The sequence below is a fragment of the Oncorhynchus keta genome, chromosome 29 (assembly GCF_023373465.1).
Source record: "Oncorhynchus keta strain PuntledgeMale-10-30-2019 chromosome 29, Oket_V2, whole genome shotgun sequence".
Lineage (NCBI taxonomy): Eukaryota > Metazoa > Chordata > Actinopteri > Salmoniformes > Salmonidae > Oncorhynchus > Oncorhynchus keta.
This window is the reverse complement of record NC_068449.1, coordinates 1,864,518-1,888,915: the sequence shown is the minus strand read 5'-3', so window position 1 is coordinate 1,888,915 and position 24,398 is coordinate 1,864,518. Positions and strand designations below refer to the sequence as shown.

At 44.2% G+C, this 24,398-nt stretch overlaps 1 protein-coding gene and 1 long non-coding RNA gene across 40 annotated transcripts; both read left to right on the top strand.

Moving 5' to 3' along the window:
* Positions 1 to 3,013: 3,013 nt before the first annotated feature.
* LOC118375869 (deubiquitinase DESI2-like) lies at positions 3,014 to 24,206 on the top strand. 39 transcript variants are annotated; one of them, XM_052485596.1, is made up of 9 exons: positions 3,014 to 4,361; positions 13,362 to 13,434; positions 15,023 to 15,116; positions 19,460 to 19,601; positions 19,812 to 20,073; positions 23,135 to 23,392; positions 23,565 to 23,607; positions 23,779 to 23,821; positions 23,994 to 24,206. In XM_052485596.1, the coding sequence occupies exons 1-5, from the start codon at positions 4,323 to 4,325 to the stop codon at positions 20,061 to 20,063; spliced, it is 600 nt and encodes a 199-aa protein (XP_052341556.1). In that variant the 5' UTR covers positions 3,014 to 4,322; the 3' UTR covers positions 20,064 to 20,073; positions 23,135 to 23,392; positions 23,565 to 23,607; positions 23,779 to 23,821; positions 23,994 to 24,206. The 39 variants fall into 39 exon arrangements, with proteins under 39 accessions (XP_052341556.1, XP_052341540.1, XP_052341539.1 ...); XM_052485580.1 differs by lacking the exon at positions 23,565 to 23,607 and adding exons at positions 23,479 to 23,521; positions 23,651 to 23,693 and having other exon boundaries at positions 23,779 to 24,206; XM_052485579.1 differs by adding an exon at positions 23,479 to 23,521 and having other exon boundaries at positions 23,779 to 24,206.
* On the top strand, positions 5,752 to 6,850 carry LOC127913485 (uncharacterized). Its single transcript, XR_008085703.1, has 2 exons — positions 5,752 to 6,188; positions 6,225 to 6,850. It is a non-coding gene; the product is annotated as an uncharacterized LOC127913485 (long non-coding RNA).
* Positions 24,207 to 24,398: the final 192 nt, after the last annotated feature.

Here is a 24,398-nt window from a genome sequence, read left to right as displayed (position 1 = left end):
GTCTCCTACTGTGTGTATCCTCGTCTCCTACTGTGTGTATCCTCGTCTCCTACTGTGTATATCCTCGTCTCCTACTGTGTATATCCTCGTCTCCTACTGTGTGTATCCTCGTCTCCTACTGTGTGTATCCTCGTCTCCTACTGTGTGTATCCTCGTCTCCTACTGTGTGTATCCTCGTCTCCTACTGTGTGTATCCTCGTCTCCTACTGTGTGTATCCTCGTCTCCTACTGTGTGTATCCTCGTCTCCTACTGTGTGTATCCTCGTCTCCTACTGTGTATATCCTCGTCTCCTACTGTGTGTATCCTCGTCTCCTACTGTGTGTATCCTCGTCTCCTACTGTGTGTATCCTCGTCTCCTACTGTGTGTATCCTCGTCTCCTACTGTGTGTATCCTCGTCTCCTACTGTGTGTATCCTCGTCTCCTACTGTGTGTATCCTCGTCTCCTACTGTGTGTATCCTCGTCTCCTACTGTGTGTATCCTCGTCTCCTACTGTGTGTATCCTCGTCTCCTACTGTGTGTATCCTCGTCTCCTACTGTGTGTATCCTCGTCTCCTACTGTGTGTATCCTCGTCTCCTACTGTGTGTATCCTCGTCTCCTACTGTGTGTATCCTCGTCTCCTACTGTGTGTATCCTCGTCTCCTACTGTGTATATCCTCGTCTCCTACTGTGTGTATCCTCGTCTCCTACTGTGTGTATCCTCGTCTCCTACTGTGTGTATCCTCGTCTCCTACTGTGTGTATCCTCGTCTCCTACTGTGTGTATCCTCGTCTCCTACTGTGTGTATCCTCGTCTCCTACTGTGTGTATCCTCGTCTCCTACTGTGTATATCCTCGTCTCCTACTGTGTGTATCCTCGTCTCCTACTGTGTATATCCTCGTCTCCTACTGTGTGTATCCTCGTCTCCTACTGTGTGTATCCTCGTCTCCTACTGTGTGTATCCTCGTCTCCTACTGTGTGTATCCTCGTCTCCTACTGTGTGTATCCTCGTCTCCTACTGTGTGTATCCTCGTCTCCTACTGTGTGTATCCTCGTCTCCTACTGTGTGTATCCTCGTCTCCTACTGTGTGTATCCTCGTCTCCTACTGTGTATATCCTTCAAGCAAGTTAATTTTTGTTGTAATGCACTGTACCTGGGGCGGCAGGTAGCCTAGTGGTTGGAGCTGACAAGGTACAAATCTGTCCTTCTGCCCCAGAACAAGGCAGTTAACCCAATGGTTCCTAGGCCGTCATTGTAAATAAGAATTTGTTCTTAACTAACTTGCCCAGTTAAATAAATAATACATCACCCTAATGCACGGGTCTCTCCTATACTCATGTTCTGCACAATCTAACATTACTACAGATTCTGCTGTGAAGATTCCACCCTGTGGCTTTGGATGATAAATCGTTTAAAAAGTGATCTCTTGGTAAAAGCTTTGTTGACTTCTGCAACTCTGCCCATTTATGCAGCCCTTTATCAATTTGTGGCGGGGAGATTGTTGGAGGCAGCACGATGTAATCAAACATTTATGCTTGATCCGAAAATGTGGTCGGAGGCGCCGAATGTGTGGTGCGACTCAATTGCGGAGCCTCGGGTGGCATGCAGAGGCCAGATTGAGCAAATTTTGTGACAAGGCTGAGGGCTTCATATAGCTCAGCATTGACATAATTCGTGGCGGAAGACATTTACTCGTTCCCGTTCACAGAGAAGCATGCCCCCCCCCCGGCCCGTACAGAGGGCCAGCTGCGACGCGCAACACAGGTCATGGCGAGAAGGGATACAGCGTTTGTTAAATTAACATAAACGTTTTAGCTTTTTTTCCCCCTAATCCTTTTCCGAATTCTCTGAACCTGCGACGTACATTCTAATCTGCGACGTAAATTCTAACCTGCGACGTACATTCTAATCTGCGACGTACATTCTAACCTGAGACGTAAATTCGAATCTGCTACGTAAAGCCAAATTGGACAAATACTGTATCAAATCTAGTCATAACCCGCACGCACCACACGGTTCGGATGATTTCATTCACTTTCGTTTGAGCAGTTTCTGGAGACCGGAGGACACCTTTTTGTTGTTGTTCCGGTGAGAGATAATGTTGGGATGGGGAGGATATCATCGGACAGACAGTCGGAGGACAGTAGCCAACTACAGGAAAACGACTCGACTCTCAATCTGTCTGTGTGATGACTATCCTACCGATCCTCGACTTCGGCGATGTCATCTACAAAATGGCTTCCAACACTCTACTCAGCAAACTGGATGCAGTCTACCACAGTGCCATCCGTTTTGTCACTAAAGCACCTTATACCACCCACCACTGCGACTTGTATGCTCTAGTCGGCTGGCCCTCACTACATATTCGTCGCCAGACCCACTGGCTCCAGGTCATCTACAAGTCCATGCTAGGTAAAGCTCCGCCTTATCTCAGTTCACTGGTCACGATGGCAACACCCATCCGTAGCACGCGCTCCAGCAGGTGTATCTCACTGATCATCCCTAAAGCCAACACCTCATTTGGCCGCCTTTCGTTCCAGTACTCTGCTGCCTGTGACTGGAACGAATTGCAAAATCGCTGAAGTTGGAGACTTTTATCTCCCTCACCAACTTCAAACATCAGCTATCCGAGCAGCTAACCGATCGCTGCAGCTGTACATAGTCTATAGGTAAATAGCTCACCCTTTTTCACCTACCTCATTCCCATACTGTTTTTATACTGTTTTTATTTATTTACTTTTCTGCTCTTTTGCACACCAATATCTCTACCTGTACATGTCCATCTGATCATTTATCACTCCAGTGTTAATCTGCAAAATTGTATTATTCGCCTACCTCCTCATGCCTTTTGCACACATTGTATATAGACTGCCCATTTTTTTCTACTGTGTTATCGACTTGCTAATTGTTTACTCCATGTGTAACTCTGTGTTGTCTGTTCACACTGCTATGCTTTATCTTGGCCAGGTCGCAGTTGCAAATGAGAACTTGTTCTCAACTAGCCTACCTGGTTAAATAAAGGTGAAAAAAAAAAAAAAAAAAAATGAAAAGCCACATCATCCGCGACTGTTGTTTACTAAACTCAACTGCTTCACCAGCTACAATGATCATGGCTTGGATACGTCCTGTACCTGCGCTATTGCTCGCTTTTACTACCACAGCTGAGAAGACAAAAGTGAACCTTAAAACGATACGATCTATTGTCAGCTATCTGTTATATGCTATCTATATATATATATTGCCTTATCGCCGCCTTTGAGATAAGTGATATTCTGCAGTTAATATCCCGGATTCGTACAAAAAGCATCACACAGATTAACCCGATTCTCGAGTGATTAACCAGATTATACTCAAACTCTGTTAAAATGACTGTCTTCAAAATGGAAAGCAGTCGGTCGGAGGCAAGATCAGGTGGGACCATTCTAGCCAATGAGAGGACAGATCTCCGATACAAAGTTATTTTTTTCTCTCAAATGTTTCCGCGATATCACGTGTCCTACTTATACCGGTAACGTTACACTCATAACAACTTAAACAATACGAAACGTCTATTCGATCAAATAAGCCACAACTTGCAAATAAACCATTACTTTTTTGTTAACCAAATTCCACACTCATTGTAAATAAGAATTTGTTCTTATTCACTGACTTGCCTAGTTTAAATAAAGGTTAAAAAAAAAAAAAACTTTCAAAAAACGCCACCTGCTGGATAAAACAGATTTTGGGCCCATTTATCAATCTCTCTTCGTCTCAACCTCTGATCATCATCATCATCATCATCCTCCTCCCAGGCCAGCTGTGCTGTTTTAGCTGATCGCAGTTTATGCGATAACGGAGGCAACCGAAGGTTTTTGTTTCCAGAGCCCTTATTTTTCTCGCTTGGTAATAATGGGCCTTGTGAATAAAAGTTCTGCAACTGGCTAGTTCGAGCTAGCTATAGTGAGCTAACTACACGGATTTGTTTTGTCCGTGCCTGTGGTCTTTACAACCAGAAAGCGAAATATTACGTTTCCCCGCTTTGAAATGTGATACTTTTTTTATCGACCCCTAGAGTCTAGATACTCGTAGCTTTTGAACGGACAGAATTATTGGACAGAATGTATTATTTTGGCTGAGGACAGAGCATGACAGACATTATTATAATAACCATCATTCATCTACCCTGGGGCTCCGTTCAGTCCAGTACGCCGCGGTGTGAGTAGCCCATCCGGGAAGCGCACATCAGCAGAGTACCATCCTATGCGCCTCTTGGGTGTCGAGGGCGAGAGGTGCTAACTGTTCCCAGAGCAATTACGTCGGAGGGAAGAGGACGACGTTGCCTTGCCATCTCAGGATTAAACCATGGCTAATGAACCTGTCATCCTTAATGTGTATGATATGGTAAGATTGTGTGTTTACACTCAGGGACATTATTTTGCATGGGAATCAATGTAACATACTTAACCTACTATTGTCACACACACACAATATACAATATTTAGTCTCTTTACACACACACACACACACACACACGCGCAATTTGTTCTATCCTCGTGGGAACCGAAAATTAATTTCCATTCAAAATCCTATTTTCCGTAACCCAAACCCTAAACCTAATTCTAACCCCTTTATCCTCAAGGGGACGTGGCAAATGTCACCACGAGGGATTATTTTTCTTGTTTTACTATCCTTGTGGGGACTTTTAGGCGATTGTAGGTCCCCACAAGGATAGAAAACCAACACACACACACAGGGATGGATTCGACAACCAGACAGGTGCATAGTTGTGGTCCTTCTGTAGCTCAGTTGGTAGAGCATGGCGCTTGTAACGCCAGGGTAGTGGGTTCGATCCCCGGGACCACCCATACGTAGAATGTATGCACACATGACTGTAAGTCGCTTTGGATAAAAGCGTCTGCTAAATGGCATATATTATTATTATTATTATTATTATATTAGTTGGCTCCTCACCTCTCCTCTGATGTCTCCAGGTCAGCAGTCACAGATGAGGAGCCCAGTGGAGCTGAAAGTCACAGCTGTTAAAAACGCCTGATTAAATCCCAGTGTTGCTCTGCTTTGTTGGGAGTAGGGACAGACTGGGACCATAAATCAGCCTGGCATTTCTACCACACCGCCTATTGTAACAGTATTTTGCTCTAAACTCCACCATTTAGACCGGCCCACTGGGCTAAAGATGTACCGGCCCATCTATAGCATTTGCCCGGACTGCTCTATGTCTGGGACCCTCAGGTTGGCACACTACAGGTCATGCAGGGGCTGCTGGAGAAGGGAGAGAGAGAAGGGGTCGACCCCAGAGAGAGAGAGAAGGGGTTGACCCCAGAGAGAGAGAGAGAAGGGATCGACCCCAGAGAGAGAGAGAGAGAGAGAGGTCGACCCCAGAGAGAGAGAGAGAGAGAGAGAGAGAGAGAGAGAAGGGATCGACCCCAGAGAGAGAGAGAGAAGGGGTCGACCCCAGAGAGAGAGAGAGAAAAGAGAGAGAGAGAGAGAGAGAGAGAGAGAGAAGGGATTGACCCCAGAGAGAGAGAGAAGGGATTGACCCCAGAGAGAGAGAGAGAGAGGGGTCGACCCCAGAGAGAGAGAGAGAAAGAGAGAGAGAGAGAGAGAGAGAGAGAGAGAGAAGGGATTGACCCCAGAGAGAGAGAGAAGGGATTGACCCCAGAGAGAGAGAGAGAAGGGGTCGACCCCAGAGAGAGAGAGAAGGGGTTGACCCCAGAGAGAGAGAGAGAGGGATCGACCCCAGAGAGAGAGAGAGAGAGAGAGAGAGAGAGAGAGAGAGAGAGAGAGAGAGAGAGAGAGAGAGAGAGAGAGAGAGAGAAGGGATCGACCCCAGAGAGAGAGAGAGAAGGGGTCGACCCCAGAGAGAGAGAGAGAAAGAGAGAGAGAGAGAGAGAGAGAGAGAGAGAGAGAAGGGATTGACCCCAGAGAGAGAGAGAAGGGATCGACCCCAGAGAGAGAGAGAGAAGGGGTCGACCCCAGAGAGAGAGAGAGAAAGAGAGAGAGAGAGAGAGAGAGAGAGAGAGAAGGGATTGACCCCAGAGAGAGAGAGAAGGGATTGACCCCAGAGAGAGAGAGAAGGGATTGACCCCAGAGAGAGAGAGAAAGGGTCGACCCCAGAGAGAGAAGGGATCGACCCCAGAGAGAGAGAGAGAGAAGGGATCGACCCCAGAGAGAGAGAGAAGGGATCGACCCCAGAGAGAGAGAGAAGAGGTCGACCCCAGAGAGAGAGAGAGAGAGAGAGAGGAGGTCGACCCCAGAGAGAGAGAGAGAGAGAGAAGGGTGCGACCCCAGAGAGAGAGAGAGAGAGGAGGTCGACCCCAGAGAGAGAGAGAGAGAGAGAAGGGTGTGACCCCAGAGAGAGAACGAGAGAAGTGATCATGGGTTGGGACTCGGGAGCACCTCATTGAAAAGCAATGAGTTGATTTGAAATGGAATTCGCCCCAACTCTGGTTCGTAGAGCTCTAGTCCTAAACACTTTTTGAATAACAGCAATACGAACCTAAGACAAGTGAAGACAGGAATACGTTTTAATTACTGTACTCTGTGCCTGTGCATTGAGAGAACTGAAGGAGTGATGGGTTGATTTCTAAAAGACAGTGACGCAGAGAGAGAGAGAGAGAGACAGACAGAGATATTATTTATTTTATCTCGTGTCCTTTAATTATTTGTACATTGTGTATATATATATATATATATATATATAATATGACATTTGTAATGTCTTTACTGTTTTGAAACTGTTGTATGTGTAATGTTTACTGTTAATTTTTGTTGTTCTTCACTTTATATATTCACTTTGTATGTTGTCTACCTCACTTGCTTTGGCAATGTTAACACATGTTTCCCATGCCAATAAAGCCCCTTGAATTGAATTGAATTGAAAAAATTGATATTGGTTCGTAGAGCTCAAGTCCTAAACACTTTTTGAATAACAGCAATACGAACCTAAGACAAGTGAAGACAGGAATACGTTTGAATTACTGTACTCTGTGCCTGTGCATTGAGAGAACTGAAGGAGTGATGGGTTGATTTCTAAAAGACAGTGACGCAGAGAGAGAGAGAGAGAGAGACAGACAGAGATATTATTTATTTTATCTTGACAGACAGAGATATTGGAGGATGGGTGTGAAATGAGGAATGATATTTCTGCATGGAAAGACCAATGTAATGTGGGAGTTCCTCAGAGACTGCAAGCATCATTCCAGCGTTAAGACTGCAGAGATGCAAGACATGGTTTTACCAAATACTAAAAGGTGATTCTTTCAGTGGTGTTTCAGATAATGTCAAATTCAAATGAAAGACCAATAACAAAGCACTCCGGTAATCTAGTCCACAAAATAAAGTTAGCTTCTTTGTCTCATCAGTTTACCAATTCTAATTAAGACAGAATAGTTGGTTGGATACCGTATGTGAGAGCCTGCAACAGTAAGCTTATAGATAGTGTTTCACTAGCACCGTGTCAGTCAGGAAAGTCTCTTTTATCTATTATTAATGGAGGGTCCAGCTGGTGGGCTGTGAATGTCTTTTACCCTTCCCACCCCACATACACGGGTACAGGAGGAGGTCTGATTGTGAGGACACAGGCTGGAATATGTTCCCGGGGATTTATCTGATGGCATTGAGAAGTTTATCACATCAGTCACAGGCTTCATTAATAAGTGCATCGACGACGTCGTCCCCACAGTGACCGTACAAACATATCCCAATCAGAAGCCATCCATTACAGGCAACCTCCGCACCGAGCTAAAGGCTACAGCTGCCATTTTCAAGGAACGGGACGCTCATCCAGACGTTTGTAAATAATCTCGCTACGACCCTTCGATGAACCATCAAACAGGGCAAAGCGTCAATACAGGACCAAGATCGAGTCTTACTACACCGGCTCTGACACTCGTCGAATGTGGCAGGGCTCGCAAACTATCACGGATTATAAAGGGAAACCCAGCCGTGAGCTGCCCGGTGATGCAAGCTGAACCATGCATAAGACCACCAGCTGTTCTGGACGACTGTGTGATCACGCTCTCTGTATCTGATGTGTGTAAGACCTTTAAACAGGTTAACATTCACAAAGCCGCAGGGCCAGACGGAGTGTGATGCAAGCTGAACCATGCATAAGACCACCAGCTGTTCTGGACGACTGTGTGATCACGCTCTCTGTATCTGATGTGTGTAAGACCTTTAAACAGGTTAACATTCACAAAGCCGCAGGGCCAGACGGAGTGTGATGCAAGCTGAACCATGCATAAGACCACCAGCTGTTCTGGACGACTGTGTGATCACGCTCTCTGTATCTGATGTGTGTAAGACCTTTAAACAGGTTAACATTCACAAAGCCGCAGGGCCAGACGGAGTGTGATGCAAGCTGAACCATGCATAAGACCACCAGCTGTTCTGGACGACTGTGTGATCACGCTCTCTGTATCTGATGTGTGTAAGACCTTTAAACAGGTTAACATTCACAAAGCCGCAGGGCCAGACAGAGTGTGATGCAAGCTGAACCATGCATAAGACCACCAGCTGTTCTGGACGACTGTGTGATCACGCTCTCTGTATCGGATGTGTGTAAGACCTTTAAACAGGTTAACCTTCACAAAGCCGCAGGGCCAGACGGAGTGTGCGTCGACCACCTGCCAAGTGTCTTCACTGACATTCCCAACCCAGTCTGTAATACTTACATGTTTCAAATAGACCACCATAGTCCCTTTTGCCCAAGAACGCCAAGGTAACCGGTCTAAATAGCTATCGGCCCGAAGCACTCACATCTGTAGCCATGAAGTGCTTTGAAAGGATGTTCATGGCTCACATCGACACCATCATCCCAGAAACCCTAGACCCACTCCAATTTGCATACCGCCCCAAAAGATCCACAGATGATGTCATCTCTATTGCACTCCACACTGTCCTTCCCCACCTGGACAAAGGGAACACCTACGTGAGAATGCTGTTAATTGACTACAGCTCAGCATTCAATACCATAGTGCCCTCCAAGCTCATCACTAAGCTAAGGACCCTGGGCTTAAACACCTCCCTCTGCAACTGGATCCTTGACTTCCTGCTGGTTAGAGGTGGTTAGAGTGGGCAACAACACATCTTCCACGCTGACCCTTGGCATTGGGGCCCCTCAGGTGTGCGTGCTTAGTACTCGCTGTTAACCCACGACTGCATGGCCACACACGACTCGGTGGTAGGCCTGATCACCGACGATGATGAGTTAGCCTATAGCAAGGAGGTCCAAGACCTGGCAGTGTGGCGCTAGGACAACAACATCTCTCTCAAAGTTAGCAAGACAAAGGAGCTGATCGTGGACTACAGGAAATGGAGGGTCGAGCACGTTCACATCGACTGGGCTGTCATGGAGCAGGTCGAGAGCTTCAAGTTCATCGGTGTGTCCACATTACTCAGGAATTATCATGGTCCTACCACGCCAACACAGTCGTGAAGAGGTCACGACAACACCTCCTCACATTCCGGAGGCTGAAAAGATTCAGCATGGGCCCTTAGATCCTCAAAAAGTTATACGGCTGCAACAATGAGAGCATCTTGACTGCCTGCGTCACCGCTTGGTACGGCAACTGCTTGGGACCCGACCACGAGGCACTACAGAGGATATTGCAAAGTAAGAAAGTATTCAGGACCCTTGACTTTTTCCACAATTTGTTACATTACATCCTTATTCTAAAATGTATTCAATTGTATTTTCCTCTCAACAATTTACACACAATACACCATAATGACAAAGCAAAAAACAGATTTTTAGAAATGATACACATTTTATTAAGCATAAGAAACTGAAATATAACGTTTACATAAGTATTCAGACCCTTTACTCAGTACTTTGTTGAAGCACCTTTGGCAGCGATTACAGCCTCGAGTATTCTAGGGTATGACGCTACAAGTTTGGCACACCTGTATTTGGGGAGTTTCTCCCCATTCTTCACTGCAGATCCTCTCAAGCTCTGTCAGGTTGGATGGGGAGTGTCACTGCACAGCTATTTTCAGGTCTCTCCAGAAATGTTCAATCGGGTTCAAGTCGGGGCGCTGACTGGGCCACTCAAGGACATTCAGAGACTTGTCTCGAAGCCACTCCTGCGTTGTCTTGGCTCTGTGCTTAGGGTTGTTGTCCTGTTGGAAGGTGAATCTTCGCCCCCAGTCTGATGTCGTGAAAGCTCTGGAGCAGGTTTTCATCAAGGATCTCTCTGTACTTTTCTTCGTTCATCTTTCCCTCGATCCTGACTAGTCTCCCAGTCCCTGCCGCTGAAAAACATCCCCACCACATGATGCCGCCACCACCACCATGCTTCACATGATGCCGCCACCACCACCATGCTTCACATGATGCCGCCACCACCACCATGCTTCACCGTAGGGATGGTGCCTGATTTGCCTGATTTCCTCCAGACATGACACTTGGCATTCAGGCCAAAGAGTTCAATCTTGGTTTCATCAGACAATAACACCTTATTTGTCATGGTCTGAGAGTCCTTTATGTGCCTTTTGGCAAACTCCAAGCGGGCTGTCATGTGCCTATTACAAAGGAATGGCTTCCGTCTGGCCAGTCTACCATAAAGGCCAGATTGGTGGAGTGCTGCAGAGATGGTTGCCCTTCTCGAAGGTTCTCCCAACTCTGGAATTCTGTCAGAGTGACCATCGGGTTCTTGGTCACCTCCCTGACCAAGGCCCTTCTCTCCCGATTGCTCAGTTTGGCCGGGCGGCCAGCTCTAGGAAGAGTTGGCGGTTCCGAATTTCTTCCATTTGAGAATGATGGATGCCACTGTGTTGCAAACATTTTTTGGTACCCTTCCCCAGATCTGTATCTCGACACAATCCTGTCTCGGAGCAAATCCTTCGACCTCATGGCTTGACCATGTATTACCTGGTATCCCGGGTATATAGCCATGTTATTACCTGGTATCCCGGGTATATAGCCATGTTATTACCTGGTATCCCGGGTATATAGCCATGTTATTACCTGGTATCCCGGGTATATAGCCATGTTATTACTTGGTATCCCGGGTATATAGCCATGTTATTACCTGGTATCCTGGGCATATAGCCATGTTATTACCTGGTATCCCGGGCATATAGCCATGTTATTACCTGGTATCCCGGGTATATAGCCATGTTATTACCTGGTACTCCGGGTATATAGCCATGTTATTACTTGGTATCCCGGGTATATAGCCATGTTATTACTTGGTATCCCGGGTATATAGCCATGTTATTACCTGGTACTCCCTGTATATAGACATGTTATTACCTGGTACTTCCTGTATATAGCCATGTTAGTACCTGGTACTCCCTGTATATAGCCATGTTATTACCTGGTGCCCCGGGTATATGTCCATGTTAGTACCTGGTACTTCCTGTATATAACCATGTTATTACCTGGTACTCCCTCTATATAGCCATGTTAATACCTGGTACCCTGGGTATATAGCCATGTTATTACCTGGTACTTCCTGTGTATAACCATGTTATTACCTGGTACTTCCTGTATATAACCATGTTATTACCTGGTACTCCCTGTATATGACCATGTTATTACCTGGTACTTCCTGTATATAACCATGTTATTACCTGGTACTTCCTGTATATAACCATGTTATTACCTGGTACTTCCTGTATATAGCCATGTTATTACCTGGTATCCCGTCTATATAGCCATGTTAGTACCTGGTACCCCGGGTATATTACCATGTTATTACCTGGTACTTCCTGTATATAACCATGTTATTACCTGGTACTTCCTGTATATAACCATGTTATTACCTGGTACTTCCTGTATATAACCATGTTATTGCCTGGTACTTCCTGTATATAACCATGTTATTGCCTGGTACTTCCTGTATATAGCCATGTTATTACCTGGGTATATAGCCATGTTATTACCTGGTACTTCCTGTATATAGCCATGTTATTACCTGGTACTTCCTGTATATAACCATGTTATTACCTGGTACTTCCTGTATATAACCATGTTATTACCTGGTACTTCCTGTATATAACCATGTTATTGCCTGGTACTTCCTGTATATAACCATGTTATTACCTGGTACTTCCTGTATATAACCATGTTATTACCTGGTACTTCCTGTATATAGCCATGTTAGTACCTGGTACTTCCTGTATATAACCATGTTAGTACCTGGTACTTCCTGTATTCTACCATGTTATTACTTGGTATCCATTATGTATCTATTCCTTGTGTTATTATTTTTCTGTAATGTTTCTCTCTGCATTGTTGGAAAGGGCCCATCAGTTAGCATTTCACTGTTCGTCTACACCTGGTTTGTTAATGAAGCATGTGACAAATAAAATGTGATTTTAGGGAGGAGAATCTGTGGTGATGGGGTGTTATCGAAAGTCTGGGTCCATACGTATAAAGTTGATCTCAGATCAGGTCTTCCCTGTCCCATGTGACCTTATTAACTCTGCTCTAAAAGGCTAAACTGAAAACAGCACTATCTAATCTGAGACACTCGATGAGCCTTTATTACAGGTACGTTGATTGGGAAGAGAGGGTTTCTGTAAGAGAGAGGGGGAATAGGACCACCACCGTACGTGTAGTTCCTGGTGTTTCTGTGAACATGTGGTTTGGTGGTCAGACATGCTTCTATTAACACTTCGATTACAATTTTACTGTGCATTTAATTTCAGGATTTGAAATTCAAAATACAAAATGTGCGATATTTTTTTTTTTTTTTTAAACACGCAAACTCGCTCTCATATTTCAGTTTTGAAGGTGGAAAAAAACGGCATTTCAACCGTTCCAGGACATCTAACTGTTGAATCTTTCTCTCTGTCTCTCTTCTCTCTGTCTCTCTTCTCTCTGTCTCTCTCTCTCTGTCTCTCTCTTCTGTCTCTCTCTGTCTCTCTTCTGTCTCTTTCTCTCTGTCTCTCTCTTCTCTCTCTGTCTCTCTCTCTCTCTCTGTCTCTCTCTCTCTCTTCTGTCTCTCTCTTCTGTCTCTCTCTGTCTCTCTTCTGTCTCTCTTCTGTCTCTCTTCTGTCTCTCTCTCTCTCTCTCTCTCTCTCTCTCTCTCTCTCTCTCTCTCTCTCTCTCTCTCTCTTCTCTCTTCTCTCTCTCTCTTCTCTCTCTCTCTCTGTCTCTCTCTTCTCTCTCTCTTCTCTCTCTCTCTCTGTCTCTCTCTGTCTCTCTCTTCTCTCTCTCTCTCTCTCTCTCTCTCTCTCTCTCTCTCTCTCTCTCTGTTTCTTCTCTCTCTCTCTCTCTTCTCTCTTCTCTCTCTCTCTCTGTCTCTCTCTCTCTCTCTCTTCTCTCTCTCTCTCTCTGTCTCTCTCTCTCTCTGTCTTTCTCTCTCTTCTCTCTCTCTCTCTGTCTCTCTCTCCTCTCTCTCTCTCTCTCTCTCTTTCTCTCTCTATATTCAGTACTGGATCAACGAGTACACTTCCACTCTGGGTGTTGGAGTCTACCACTCAGGCATTGAGATCTATGGACGAGGTACAGAGGAAGAACTTCATTACTTTTTAATTCATCCAGCCATTCACTCACTCACCCATTCATTCATTCATTCATTCATTCATTCATTCATTCAGTCAGTCAGTGTGCTGTTGGCTAAATGGAATGTTCGATGTGGAATGTCTCTCTACAGCTTCCATCCCATTGAGGTTCTGTCATTTTGTTGATCTTTCCTCCTGAGTTACTCACCATTGAATCATAATGTGTGGAGAGAGAGAGTTTTCCGACCGACCGACCTTATTTATTGTACACTTCATGAAAGGCATCTGGCAGATGTAAATACACCCATAAACACACATGTGATTTTTATGTATCTCTTACACATGTGATTTTCTCGAATTTGATGATATAATTGTCAAGCCCGTTCAAAAGATTAGGGGACATGACCCAGAAGTAACGTGGAAGATCACGTAGCTTTCACAGGGTAATTCATCGTTTAAAAAAAATATGAGGATGTTTTTTTCTGCGTTTATAATAGATTAAGTAGTCATGAGGAGCCTATCAGCCAGGATGACACATTGATCGAACACCACACGATGTCTTCTCACAACAAACGATATCTTCTCACACCAACACGATATCTTCTCACACCAACACCACACGATGTCTTCTCACACCAACACGATATCTTCTCACACCAACACGATATCTTCTCACACCAATACGATATCTTCTCACACCAACACGATATCTTCTCACACCAACACGATATCGTCTCACACCAACACGATATCTTCTCACACCAACACGATATCTTCTCACACCAACACGATATCTTCTCACACCAACACGATATCTTCTCACACCAACACGATATCTTCTCACACCAACACGATATCTTCTCACACCAATACGATATCTTCTCACACCAACACGATATCTTCTCACACCAACACGATATCTTCTCACACCAACACCACACGATATCTTCTCACACCAACACGATATCTTCTCACACCAACACGATATCTTCTCACACCAACACGATATCTTCTCACACCAACACGATATCTTCTCACACCAACACGATATCTTCTCACACCAACACGATATCTTCTCACACCAACACGATATCTTCTCACACCAACACGATATCTTCTCACACCAACACGATATCTTCTCACACCAACACCACACGATATCTTCTCACACCAACACGATATCTTCTCACACCAACACGATATCTTCTCACACCAACACGATATCTTCTCACACCAACACGATATCTTCTCACACCAACACGATATCTTCTCACACCAACACGATATCTTCTCACACCAACACCACACGATGTCTTCTCACACCAACACGATATCGTCTCACACCAATACGATATCTTCTCACACCAATACGATATCTTCTCACACCAACACGATATCTTCTCACACCACGTGATATATTTTCACCACACACAGTATCTTCTCACTTTCAGCTTGCTACACAGTTCCTTTGTTGGAAGGTGAGGTGGTGACAGCATGAATTTTTCTCTTTTCATTCCTCACACCTGTAATGTGATCGCTGATACCTCTCTGGTGTTCAATGTGTTCCTTTCTTCTCATCTTTATTACAGAGTTTGCGTATGGAGGTCATCCGTACCCATTTAGTGGTATATTTGAAATAAACCCTGGAAACACCACTGAATTAGGAGAGACCTTCAAATTCAAGTGAGTTTACATCATCACAGACACACACACACACACACACACACACACACACACACACACACACACACACACACACACACACACACACACACACACACACGCACACAGGGTTCTACAGAGTGCCTTGTCACATAAAAAAAAGTGGTCAATGGCCTCTGTTTCACAACAGAAGATCAGAATGCAGTTTTAAGAGTTCTCATCAGAAGTGAACATTCGATCCCGGTCCGATCCAAGTCCGGTGAGCAGAATCCCGAGCCCAGGCCTGGTCCCACATCACAGATATTAAATGAGCTCAAACCCCCAAAAAAAGCCTGATTTCTAACATAAAAAAACAACAAAATACAGTAGTCTATATTTACTAAAACTAGTGTTGGGATGAACGTGGTGAAGGCAGGCAAAATACAGTAGTCTATATTTACTAAAACTAGTGTTGGGATGAACGTGGTGAAGGCAGGCAAAATACAGTAGTGTATATTTACTTTTATTTTTTTTTATTTCACCTTTATTTAACCAGGTAGGCTAGTTGAGAACACCTTTATTTAACCAGGTAGGCTAGTTGAGAACACCTTTATTTAACCAGGTAGGCTAGTTGAGAACACCTTTATTTAACCAGGTAGGCTAGTTGAGAACACCTTTATTTAACCAGGTAGGCTAGTTGAGAACACCTTTATTTAACCAGGTAGGCTAGTTGAGAACACCTTTATTTAACCAGGTAGGCTAGTTGAGAACACCTTTATTTAACCAGGTAGGCTAGTTGAGAACACCTTTATTTAACCAGGTAGGCCAGTTGAGAACACCTTTATTTAACCAGGTAGGCCAGTTGAGAACACCTTTATTTAACCAGGTAGGCTAGTTGAGAACACCTTTATTTAACCAGGTAGGCTAGTTGAGAACACCTTTATTTAACCAGGTAGGCTAGTTGAGAACACCTTTATTTAACCAGGTAGGCTAGTTGAGAACACCTTTATTTAACCAGGTAGTCTAGTTGTAAACACCTTTTATTTAACCAGGTAGGCTAGTTGAGAACACCTTTATTTAACCAGGTAGGCTAGTTGAGAACACCTTTATTTAACCAGGTAGGCTAGTTGAGAACACCTTTATTTAACCAGGTAGGCTAGTTGAGAACACCTTTATTTAACCAGGTAGGCTAGTTGAGAACACCTTTATTTAACCAGGTAGGCCAGTTGAGAACACCTTTATTTAACCAGGGAGGCCAGTTGAGAACAAGTTCTCATTTACAACTGCGACCTGGCCAAGATAAAGCAAAGCAATTCGACACATACAACAACACAGAGTTACACATGGAATAGACAAAACATACAGTCAATAATACAGTAGAACAAAAGAAAACTAAAAGTCTATATACAGTGAGTGCAAATGAGGTAAGTTAAGGAAATAAATAGGCCATGGTGGCGAAGTAATTACAATATAGCAATTAAACACTGGAATGGTAGATCGGCAGAAGATGAATGTGCAGGTAGAGATACTGATCAACATGGAAACAGGAAACAGGATGCGTGTTTTGGAATAGCTGTATTCTGTACAGACTTCCTTATTTTCACTCTGTCATTAGGTTAGTATCATACATACTCCATTTTTTTTAACCTTTATTTAACCAGGCAAGTCAGTTAAGAACACATTCTTATTTTCAATGACGGCCTGGGAACAGTGGGTTAACTGCCTGTTCAGGGGCAGAACGACAGATTTGTACCTTGTCAGCTCGGGGGTTTGAACTCACAACCTTCCGGTTACTAGTCCAACGCTCTAACGCTCTGTTTTGGAATAGCTGTATTCTGTACAGACTTCCTTATTTTCACTCTGTCATTAGGTTAGTATCATACATACTCCATGATCCTAACCTAATGACAGAGTGAAAATAATGAAGTCTGTACAGAATACAACTATTCCAAAACACGCATCCTGTTTCCAACAAGGCACGTTATACTGCAAGTAATGTGGCAAAGCAATTAACTTTTTGTCCTGAACACAAAATGTGATGTTTGGGGCCAATCCCATGCAAACACATTACTGAGTACCACTCTCCATATTTCCAAGCATAGTGGTGGCTGCACCATGTTATGGGTATGCTTGTCATCGTTAAGGAGTGGGGAGTGTTTCAGGATAAAAAATAAATGGAATGGAGCTAAGCACAGGCAAAACCCTGGAGGGAAACCTGTTTCAGTCTGCTTTCCATCAGACACTGGGAGATGAATTCACATTTCAGCAGGACAATAACTTAAAACACAAGGACACATCTACACTGGAGTTGCTTACTAAGAAGACAGTGAATGTTCCTGTATGGCCAAGTTACAGCTTTGACTTAAAATCTGAATGGCCAAGTTACAGCTTTGACTTAAAATCTGCTTGAAAATCAATGGCAAAACTTGAAAATGGTTGTCTAGCCATGATTTTGAAAAGAATAATGGGCAAATATTGTAGAATCAATGTGTGCAAAGCTCTTACAGACTTACCCAGAAAGCCTCACAGCTGTAATCACTGTCAAAGGTGATTGTAACTCGGGGGTGTGAATATTTATGTAAATTAGATATTTCTGCATTTCATTTTGTCATTATTTCACTTTTTCATTATGGAGTATTGTGCGTAGAGGGGCGAGAAACATCTATTTAATACATTTTAGACTAAGGCTGTAACACAACAAAAGTCACGAGTTATGAATACATTCTGAAGGCACTGTATATATTAATCAGATAGCACCAAATGTTCTCTAAACACCAGACTGAGACGCTTGTAGGAAGACCACAACATCAGCTGCTACAGAATCACACAGTGTGACAGATACATTATCATTGTGTCCCAGACCCAGAATGGTGCCAAACTTTAACCATAACATTCAACACCGGTAGACTTTTTATAGGTAGGAACCTCTGTACTTATAGGGAGTATCCTCAGTACTTATAGGTAGGAACCTCTGTACTTATAGGGAGTATCCTCAGTACTTATAGGTAGGAACCTCCAGTACTTATAGGAAGTATCCTCAGTACTTATAGGTAGTATCCTCAGTACTTATAGGTAGGAACCTCCAGTACTTATAGGTAGGAACCTCCAGTACTTATAGGGAGTATCCTCAGTACTTATAGGAAGTATCCTCAGTACTTATAGGGAGTATCCTCAGTACTTATAGGTAGTATCCTCAGTACTTATAGGTAGGAACCTCCAGTACTTATAGGTAGGAACCTCCAGTACTTATAGGGAGTATCCTCAGTACTTATAGGTAGGAACCTCCAGTACTTATAGGTAGTATCCTCAGTACTTATAGGTAGGAACCTCCAGTGACTTAAATCCTAAACTGTAAATGTAGTATCCTCAGTACTTATAGGTAGGAACCTCCAGTACTTATAGGGAGTATCCTCAGTACTTATAGGTAGTATCCTCAGTACTTATAGGTAGGAACCTCCAGTACTTATAGGGAGTATCCTCAGTACTTATAGGTAGTATCCTCAGTACTTATAGGAAGGAACCTCAGTACTTATAGGTAGTATCCTCAGTACTTATAGGTAGGAACCTCCAGTACTTATAGGTACTTATAGTATATCCTCAGTACTTATAGGTAGGAACCTCCAGTACTTATAGGGAGTATCCTCAGTACTTATAGGTAGTATCCTCAGTACTTATAGGAAGTATCCTCAGTACTTATAGGTAGTATCCTCAGTACTTATAGGTAGTATCCTCAGTACTTATAGGTAGTATCCTCAGTACTTATAGGTAGTATCCTCAGTACTTATAGGTAGTATCCTCAGTACTTATAGGTAGTATCCTCAGTACTTATAGGTAGTATCCTCAGTACTTATAGGTAGTATCCTCAGTACTTATAGGTAGGAACCTCCAGTACTTATAGGTAGGAACCTCCAGTACTTATAGGGAGTATCCTCAGTACTTATAGGTAGGAACCTCCAGTACTTATAGGGAGTATCCTCAGTACTTAAGAGCGTCTGCTAAATGACTTAAATGTAAATGTAAATGTAGTATCCTCAGTACTTATAGGTAGGAACCTCCAGTACTTATAGGGAGTATCCTCAGTACTTATAGGTAGTATCCTCAGTACTTATAGGAAGTATCCTCAGTACTTATAGGTAGTATCCTCAGTACTTATAGGTAGTATCCTCAGTACTTATAGGTAGTATCCTCAGTACTTATAGGGAGTATCCTCAGTACTTATAGGTAGTATCCTCAGTACTTATAGGTAGGAACCTCCAGTACTTAGTTACAGTAAATAATATACAGGAGAGGAATTAATGAAATATTTCCCCCCGTTACACCCAGCACCGCTATCTCCAAGCTCGGTATGTCTGTATCAGCTTTGTTTTCTCCTCGTTCTAACACAGGGAGGCCATCGCTTTGGGCACAACAGACTTTGCAGTGGAGGATATGGATAAAATCATGGAGGAGCTGGGAACGGATTTCAAGGGCAACTCTTACCATCTAATGCACAAGAACTGCAACCACTTCTCCTCCTCGCTGTCTGAGGTCAGTATGAGAAACATTCATGCAATTATTCAACATTTTGTTTCTTTGATCACACGTACAATATCTAAAATATATTTACGTTATTGTGAATATAACTTGATAACTGGATAAAAAAAAAACTTAAAAAAAAAAAATTAATAATGCCTATTGAATATAAAATACATTTTTATGTGGAGTATTTAAAAAAAAGTTGTATTCGTTCTATTCCAGCTGTTGTGTGGGCGTGAGATCCCTCGCTGGGTGAACCGCTTGGCCTACTTCAGCTCCTGCGTGCCCTTCCTCCAGACCTGCCTCCCTAAGGAGTGGCTGACCCCCGCTGCCCTCCAGAGCCACATCAGCATGGGGCTCCACAAGGAGGAGCGGGAGGCCGGAGAGTCCAGTGACGATGACCCCAACTCAGCCTCCGGGACCGCTGGGGCGGGCACCGGATCCTCACACAGCTGTCGCCATACACGAGTCTGAACCAATAACTGTAGGTCTGAAGAGAATAGCCAATAGGACTCTCTTTCAATGACCTTTGACCTCTGCACCAGAAGGTCACCAGCTCAGCCATGCAGGGGATGTGTAGTGATATTATATCTGTGGGCCTGACTGAATAACCACCTGACCTCATAGTACCACCACTCTGAGAACAGAGACGGGGGGACGGATGATTAGTTAGCATGCTAGTACTAACTCATAAAGCCGCCGGGCCAAAGGGGACCTGCAAAATCCACCTGGATACTTTTCCTGCTTTTCTCCCTTTTTTTTTAGATATAGTAGATATACTGTAGATACTATATACTATACTAGATACTATACTATACTAGTATCTATAGTAGATACTATATACTATACTAGATACTATACTATACTAGTATCTATAGTAGATACTGTAGATATATTCTGAAGGATTTGTTATAGGCGTTGACAAACTAACTCAGACCACGGCATGGTTCTCTCAGATTGACCACAGCCACAGCTATGTAGCGACGGCAGGGTAGCGCAGTGGTTAGAGCGTTGGACTATTAACCGGAGAGTTGCAAGTTCAAATCCCCGAGCTGACAAGGTACAAATCTGTCGTTCTGCCCCTGAACAGGCAGTTAACCCACTGTTCCCAGGTCGTCATTGAAAATAAGAATTTGTTCTTAACTGACTTGCCAAGTTAAATAAAGGTAAAGTATGTACTATAGGGCTGGGGTACTTTCTAGTGTTTGTCTTTTTCCCAGGAATTTTTAAACCTTTGTCAGCCTTCATCCCTAATGCCCTCCTTCCAGAGCAGCTTCTTCTTTAGAGTAGATGTATATCTGACACCACAGGATGCACCCGACTAGATGTATATCTGACACCACAGAGATGCACCCGACTTGTTAATCTGACACCACAGAAACCACCACAGAGATGCACCCGACTAGATGTATATCTGACACCACAGAGATCACCCGCTAGATGTATATCTGACACCACAGAGATGCACCCGACTAGATGTTCATCCACCACAGAGATGCCCTGACACCACAGAGATGCACCCGACTAGATGTATATCTGACACCACAGAGATGAACCCAACTAGATGTATATCTGACACCACAGAGCCAATTTCGGGATGCAGTCTTCTTCTCTTGGTATTGACTAGATGTTATATCTGACACTCCCTTACAGAGATGCCTCTTTTGTTGATGTGTTGGGGTAAAATATGCCCATTTTAGTTGAAGAAGCAGAACCATACATAGCCTATATATTCTCTGTTTGGGAGTAACTCCCTGTGGGTTGTTTTGAACCACGTTTCTGCTAAACGTCATTCTTAACTCAAAACAATGTGTCAAGAAACAAAGGATTCGACAATAAGAAGTGAAGCCATCTAAATGTAATCTCTGATCGTATTCATTTTATCATATGAATATTTATATTAGGGTGTCATTTGTCCATAGCATGGTCTCCATTGTTTAACAAGATGGTGTCTGCACCCCATGTCCCTATCTGAATAACACTGTCAGATGACTCTGAAAGTTGCATTTACACTCTTCTTCCATGGAAATCTTTCATGATGAAACTCATAGTAACTGTTGAATCTTCCCTGCTGCCTCCCCTACTCCCTGCTGCCTCCCTACTGCCTTCCCTGCTGCCTCCCCTACTGCCTTCCCTGCTGCCTCCCTACTGCCTTCCCTACTGCCTCCCCTACTGCCTTCCCTACTGCCTCCCCTACTGCCTTCCCTACTGCCTCCCCTACTGCCTTCCCTGCTGCCTCCCTACTGCCTCCCCTACTGCCTTCCCTACTGCCTTCCCTACTGCCTTCCCTGCTGCCTCCCCTACTGCCTCCCCTACTGCCTTCCCTGCTGCCTTCCCTACTGCCTCCCCTACTGCCTTCCCTGCTGCCTCCCCTACTGCCTTCCCTGCTGCCTCCCCTACTGCCTTCCCTACTGCCTTCCCTGCTGCCTCCCCTACTGCTGCCTTTCCCTACTGCCTCCCCTACTGCCTTCCCTACTGCCCCTCCCTTCCCTACTGCCTTCCCTGCTGCCTCCCCTACTGCCTTCCCTACTGCCTTCCCTACTGCCTTCCCTACTGCCTTCCCCCTACTGCCTCCTCTACTGCCTTCCCTCCCTTCCCTACTGCCTTCCCTACTGCCTCCTCCCCCTCCCCTACTGCCTTCCCTACTGCCTTCCCTGCTGCCTTCCCTACTGCCTCCTACTGCCTACTGCCTCCCTGCTACTGCCTCCCTGCCTTCCCTGCCTCCCCTACTGCCTCCCAACTGCCTTCCCTACTGCCTTACTGCCTCCTCTACTGCCTTCCCTGCTGCCTCCCTACTGCCTCCCCTACTGCCTTCCCTACTGCCTCCCTACTGCCTCCCTACTGCCTTCCCTGCTGCCTTCCCTGCTGCCTACCCTACTGCCTTCCCTACTGCCTCCCCTGCTGCCTCCCTACTGCCTCCCCTGCTGCCTCCCCTGCTGCCTTCCCTGCTGCCTCCCCTGCTGCCTCCCCTGCTGCCTCCCCTACTGCCTCCCCTGCTGCCTCCCCTGCTGCCTCCCCTGCTGCCTTCCCTGCTGCCTTCCCTACTGCCTCCCCTACTGCCTCCTCTACTGCCTTCCCAGCTGATCTCACAGAGTGATTTGAGTTGGTGTGTAGGGGGGCTGTGTTACAGTGGGAGCATTGTGTGAAGGAAAAGGGGTTTTGTTTTCTAAATGTCTTTTTTTAATTGATGTGGAAATGTCTCTGAATGAGTCGGATTTACACACCTGCTCCCTGAAACAAGGGGGAAGTGGTCCTACCAGTCAAGTCCTGGACTAGTGTACTAAACTGACTACTATCCCATTAAAAAACACATAAATAATGCTGTTTTCAGATGAGACAGACATGAGGATACATGTTATTCGCCCTTTTCTGTTCATGCATTTATAATGCTGCTCTTGTAGATTCAATAGTATGCCTTGTGAAGCCTACTCACTCCATTGTATTCCTGTAGAATAATATTGTCCTTTCTTTCTCTTCTCCTTGGTTTACTGTCTCTGTCTGTCTGTCTGCCTCCACCCCCTCTGTAACCCCCATCCCCCTCTCAGGAAGGAAATCACATGACCTGTGGCTGTTACACAGGTGTCTCATTACCATACACCATCTCCATGACAACTGGGTGGGGGGGAAACTATTTATTTGTTTATATACTTATATTTTTTAAATAATCTATATTTGTATTTAGTTTTTAATGCAGTAACTCCTTTTTTTTTGCATTATCAGGAAGATTTGTGTTCTTCTTGTTGAAGTGGGTTCTGTAGAGGTCAGTGAATTGAACCCATGGATTTGAAATGTGTTCTATAGAGGTCAGTGAATTGAACCCATGGTTTTGAAATGGGTTCTGTAGAGGTCAGTGAATTGAACCCATGGATTTGAAATGGGTTCTATAGAGGTCAGTGAATTGAACCCATGGATTTGAAATGTGTTCTATAGAGGTCAGTGAATTGAACCCATGGTTTTGAAATGGGTTCTGTAGAGGTCAGTGAATTGAACCCATGGATTTGAAATGGGTTCTATAGAGGTCAGTGAATTGAACCCATGGATTTGAAATGGGTTCTGTAGAGGTCAGTGAATTGAACCCATGGATTTGAAATGGGTTCTATAGAGGTCAGTGAATTGAACCCATGGATTTGAAATGGGTTCTGTAGAGGTCAGTGAATTGAACCCATGGTTTGAAATGGGTTCTATAGAGGTCAGTGAATTGAACCCATGGTTTTGAAATGGGTTCTATAGAGGTCAGTGAATTGAACCCATGGATTTGAAATGGGTTCTATAGAGGTCAGTGAATTGAACCCATGGATTTGAAATGGGTTCTATAGAGGTCAGTGAATTGAACCCATGGATTTGAAATGGGTTCTATAGAGGTCAGTGAATTGAACCCATGGATTTGAAATGGGTTCTATAGAGGTCAGTGAATTGAACCCATGGAAATGTGTTCTGTAAAGGTCAGTATTCCATACTTTACCATTGACACTTTCTACATAGAAGAACAGTCGGATAAGTTTTTCTATTGTGTCAATTTTAACCTCAATTGGTAATGTGCTTTTCCCTGAATTGAAAGACGATGCCACAATTTTAAGAATGCTAATGGAATAAAAAGATACAAGAATAACACCAATATATTTTGTCCTGTTGCATTGCATACAATAAGGCCGCACAGAGTCTGACACAAACAACATTTAATGGGAGGAAAATCTAACTATGCATTTATTTTATAGAACCTTTATTTGATTGGGCAAGTGGGAGTGGAGTTGATGGGCGGAGGATAGAATGATGGTCAAAGATAAAAGTGTAAATAATGAAGTCAAAATA

Bases quoted from the DNA above. Each gene is read 5' to 3' on its own strand.
- LOC118375869 (XM_052485596.1), top strand. From the start codon at position 4,323: ATGGCTAATGAACCTGTCATCCTTAATGTGTATGATATG. The intron at 15,117-19,459 runs GTGAGTTTACAT...GTTCTAACACAG, and splicing joins GGAGAGACCTTCAAATTCAA to GGAGGCCATCGCTTTGGGCA. The intron at 19,602-19,811 runs GTCAGTATGAGA...GTTCTATTCCAG, and splicing joins TCTCCTCCTCGCTGTCTGAG to CTGTTGTGTGGGCGTGAGAT.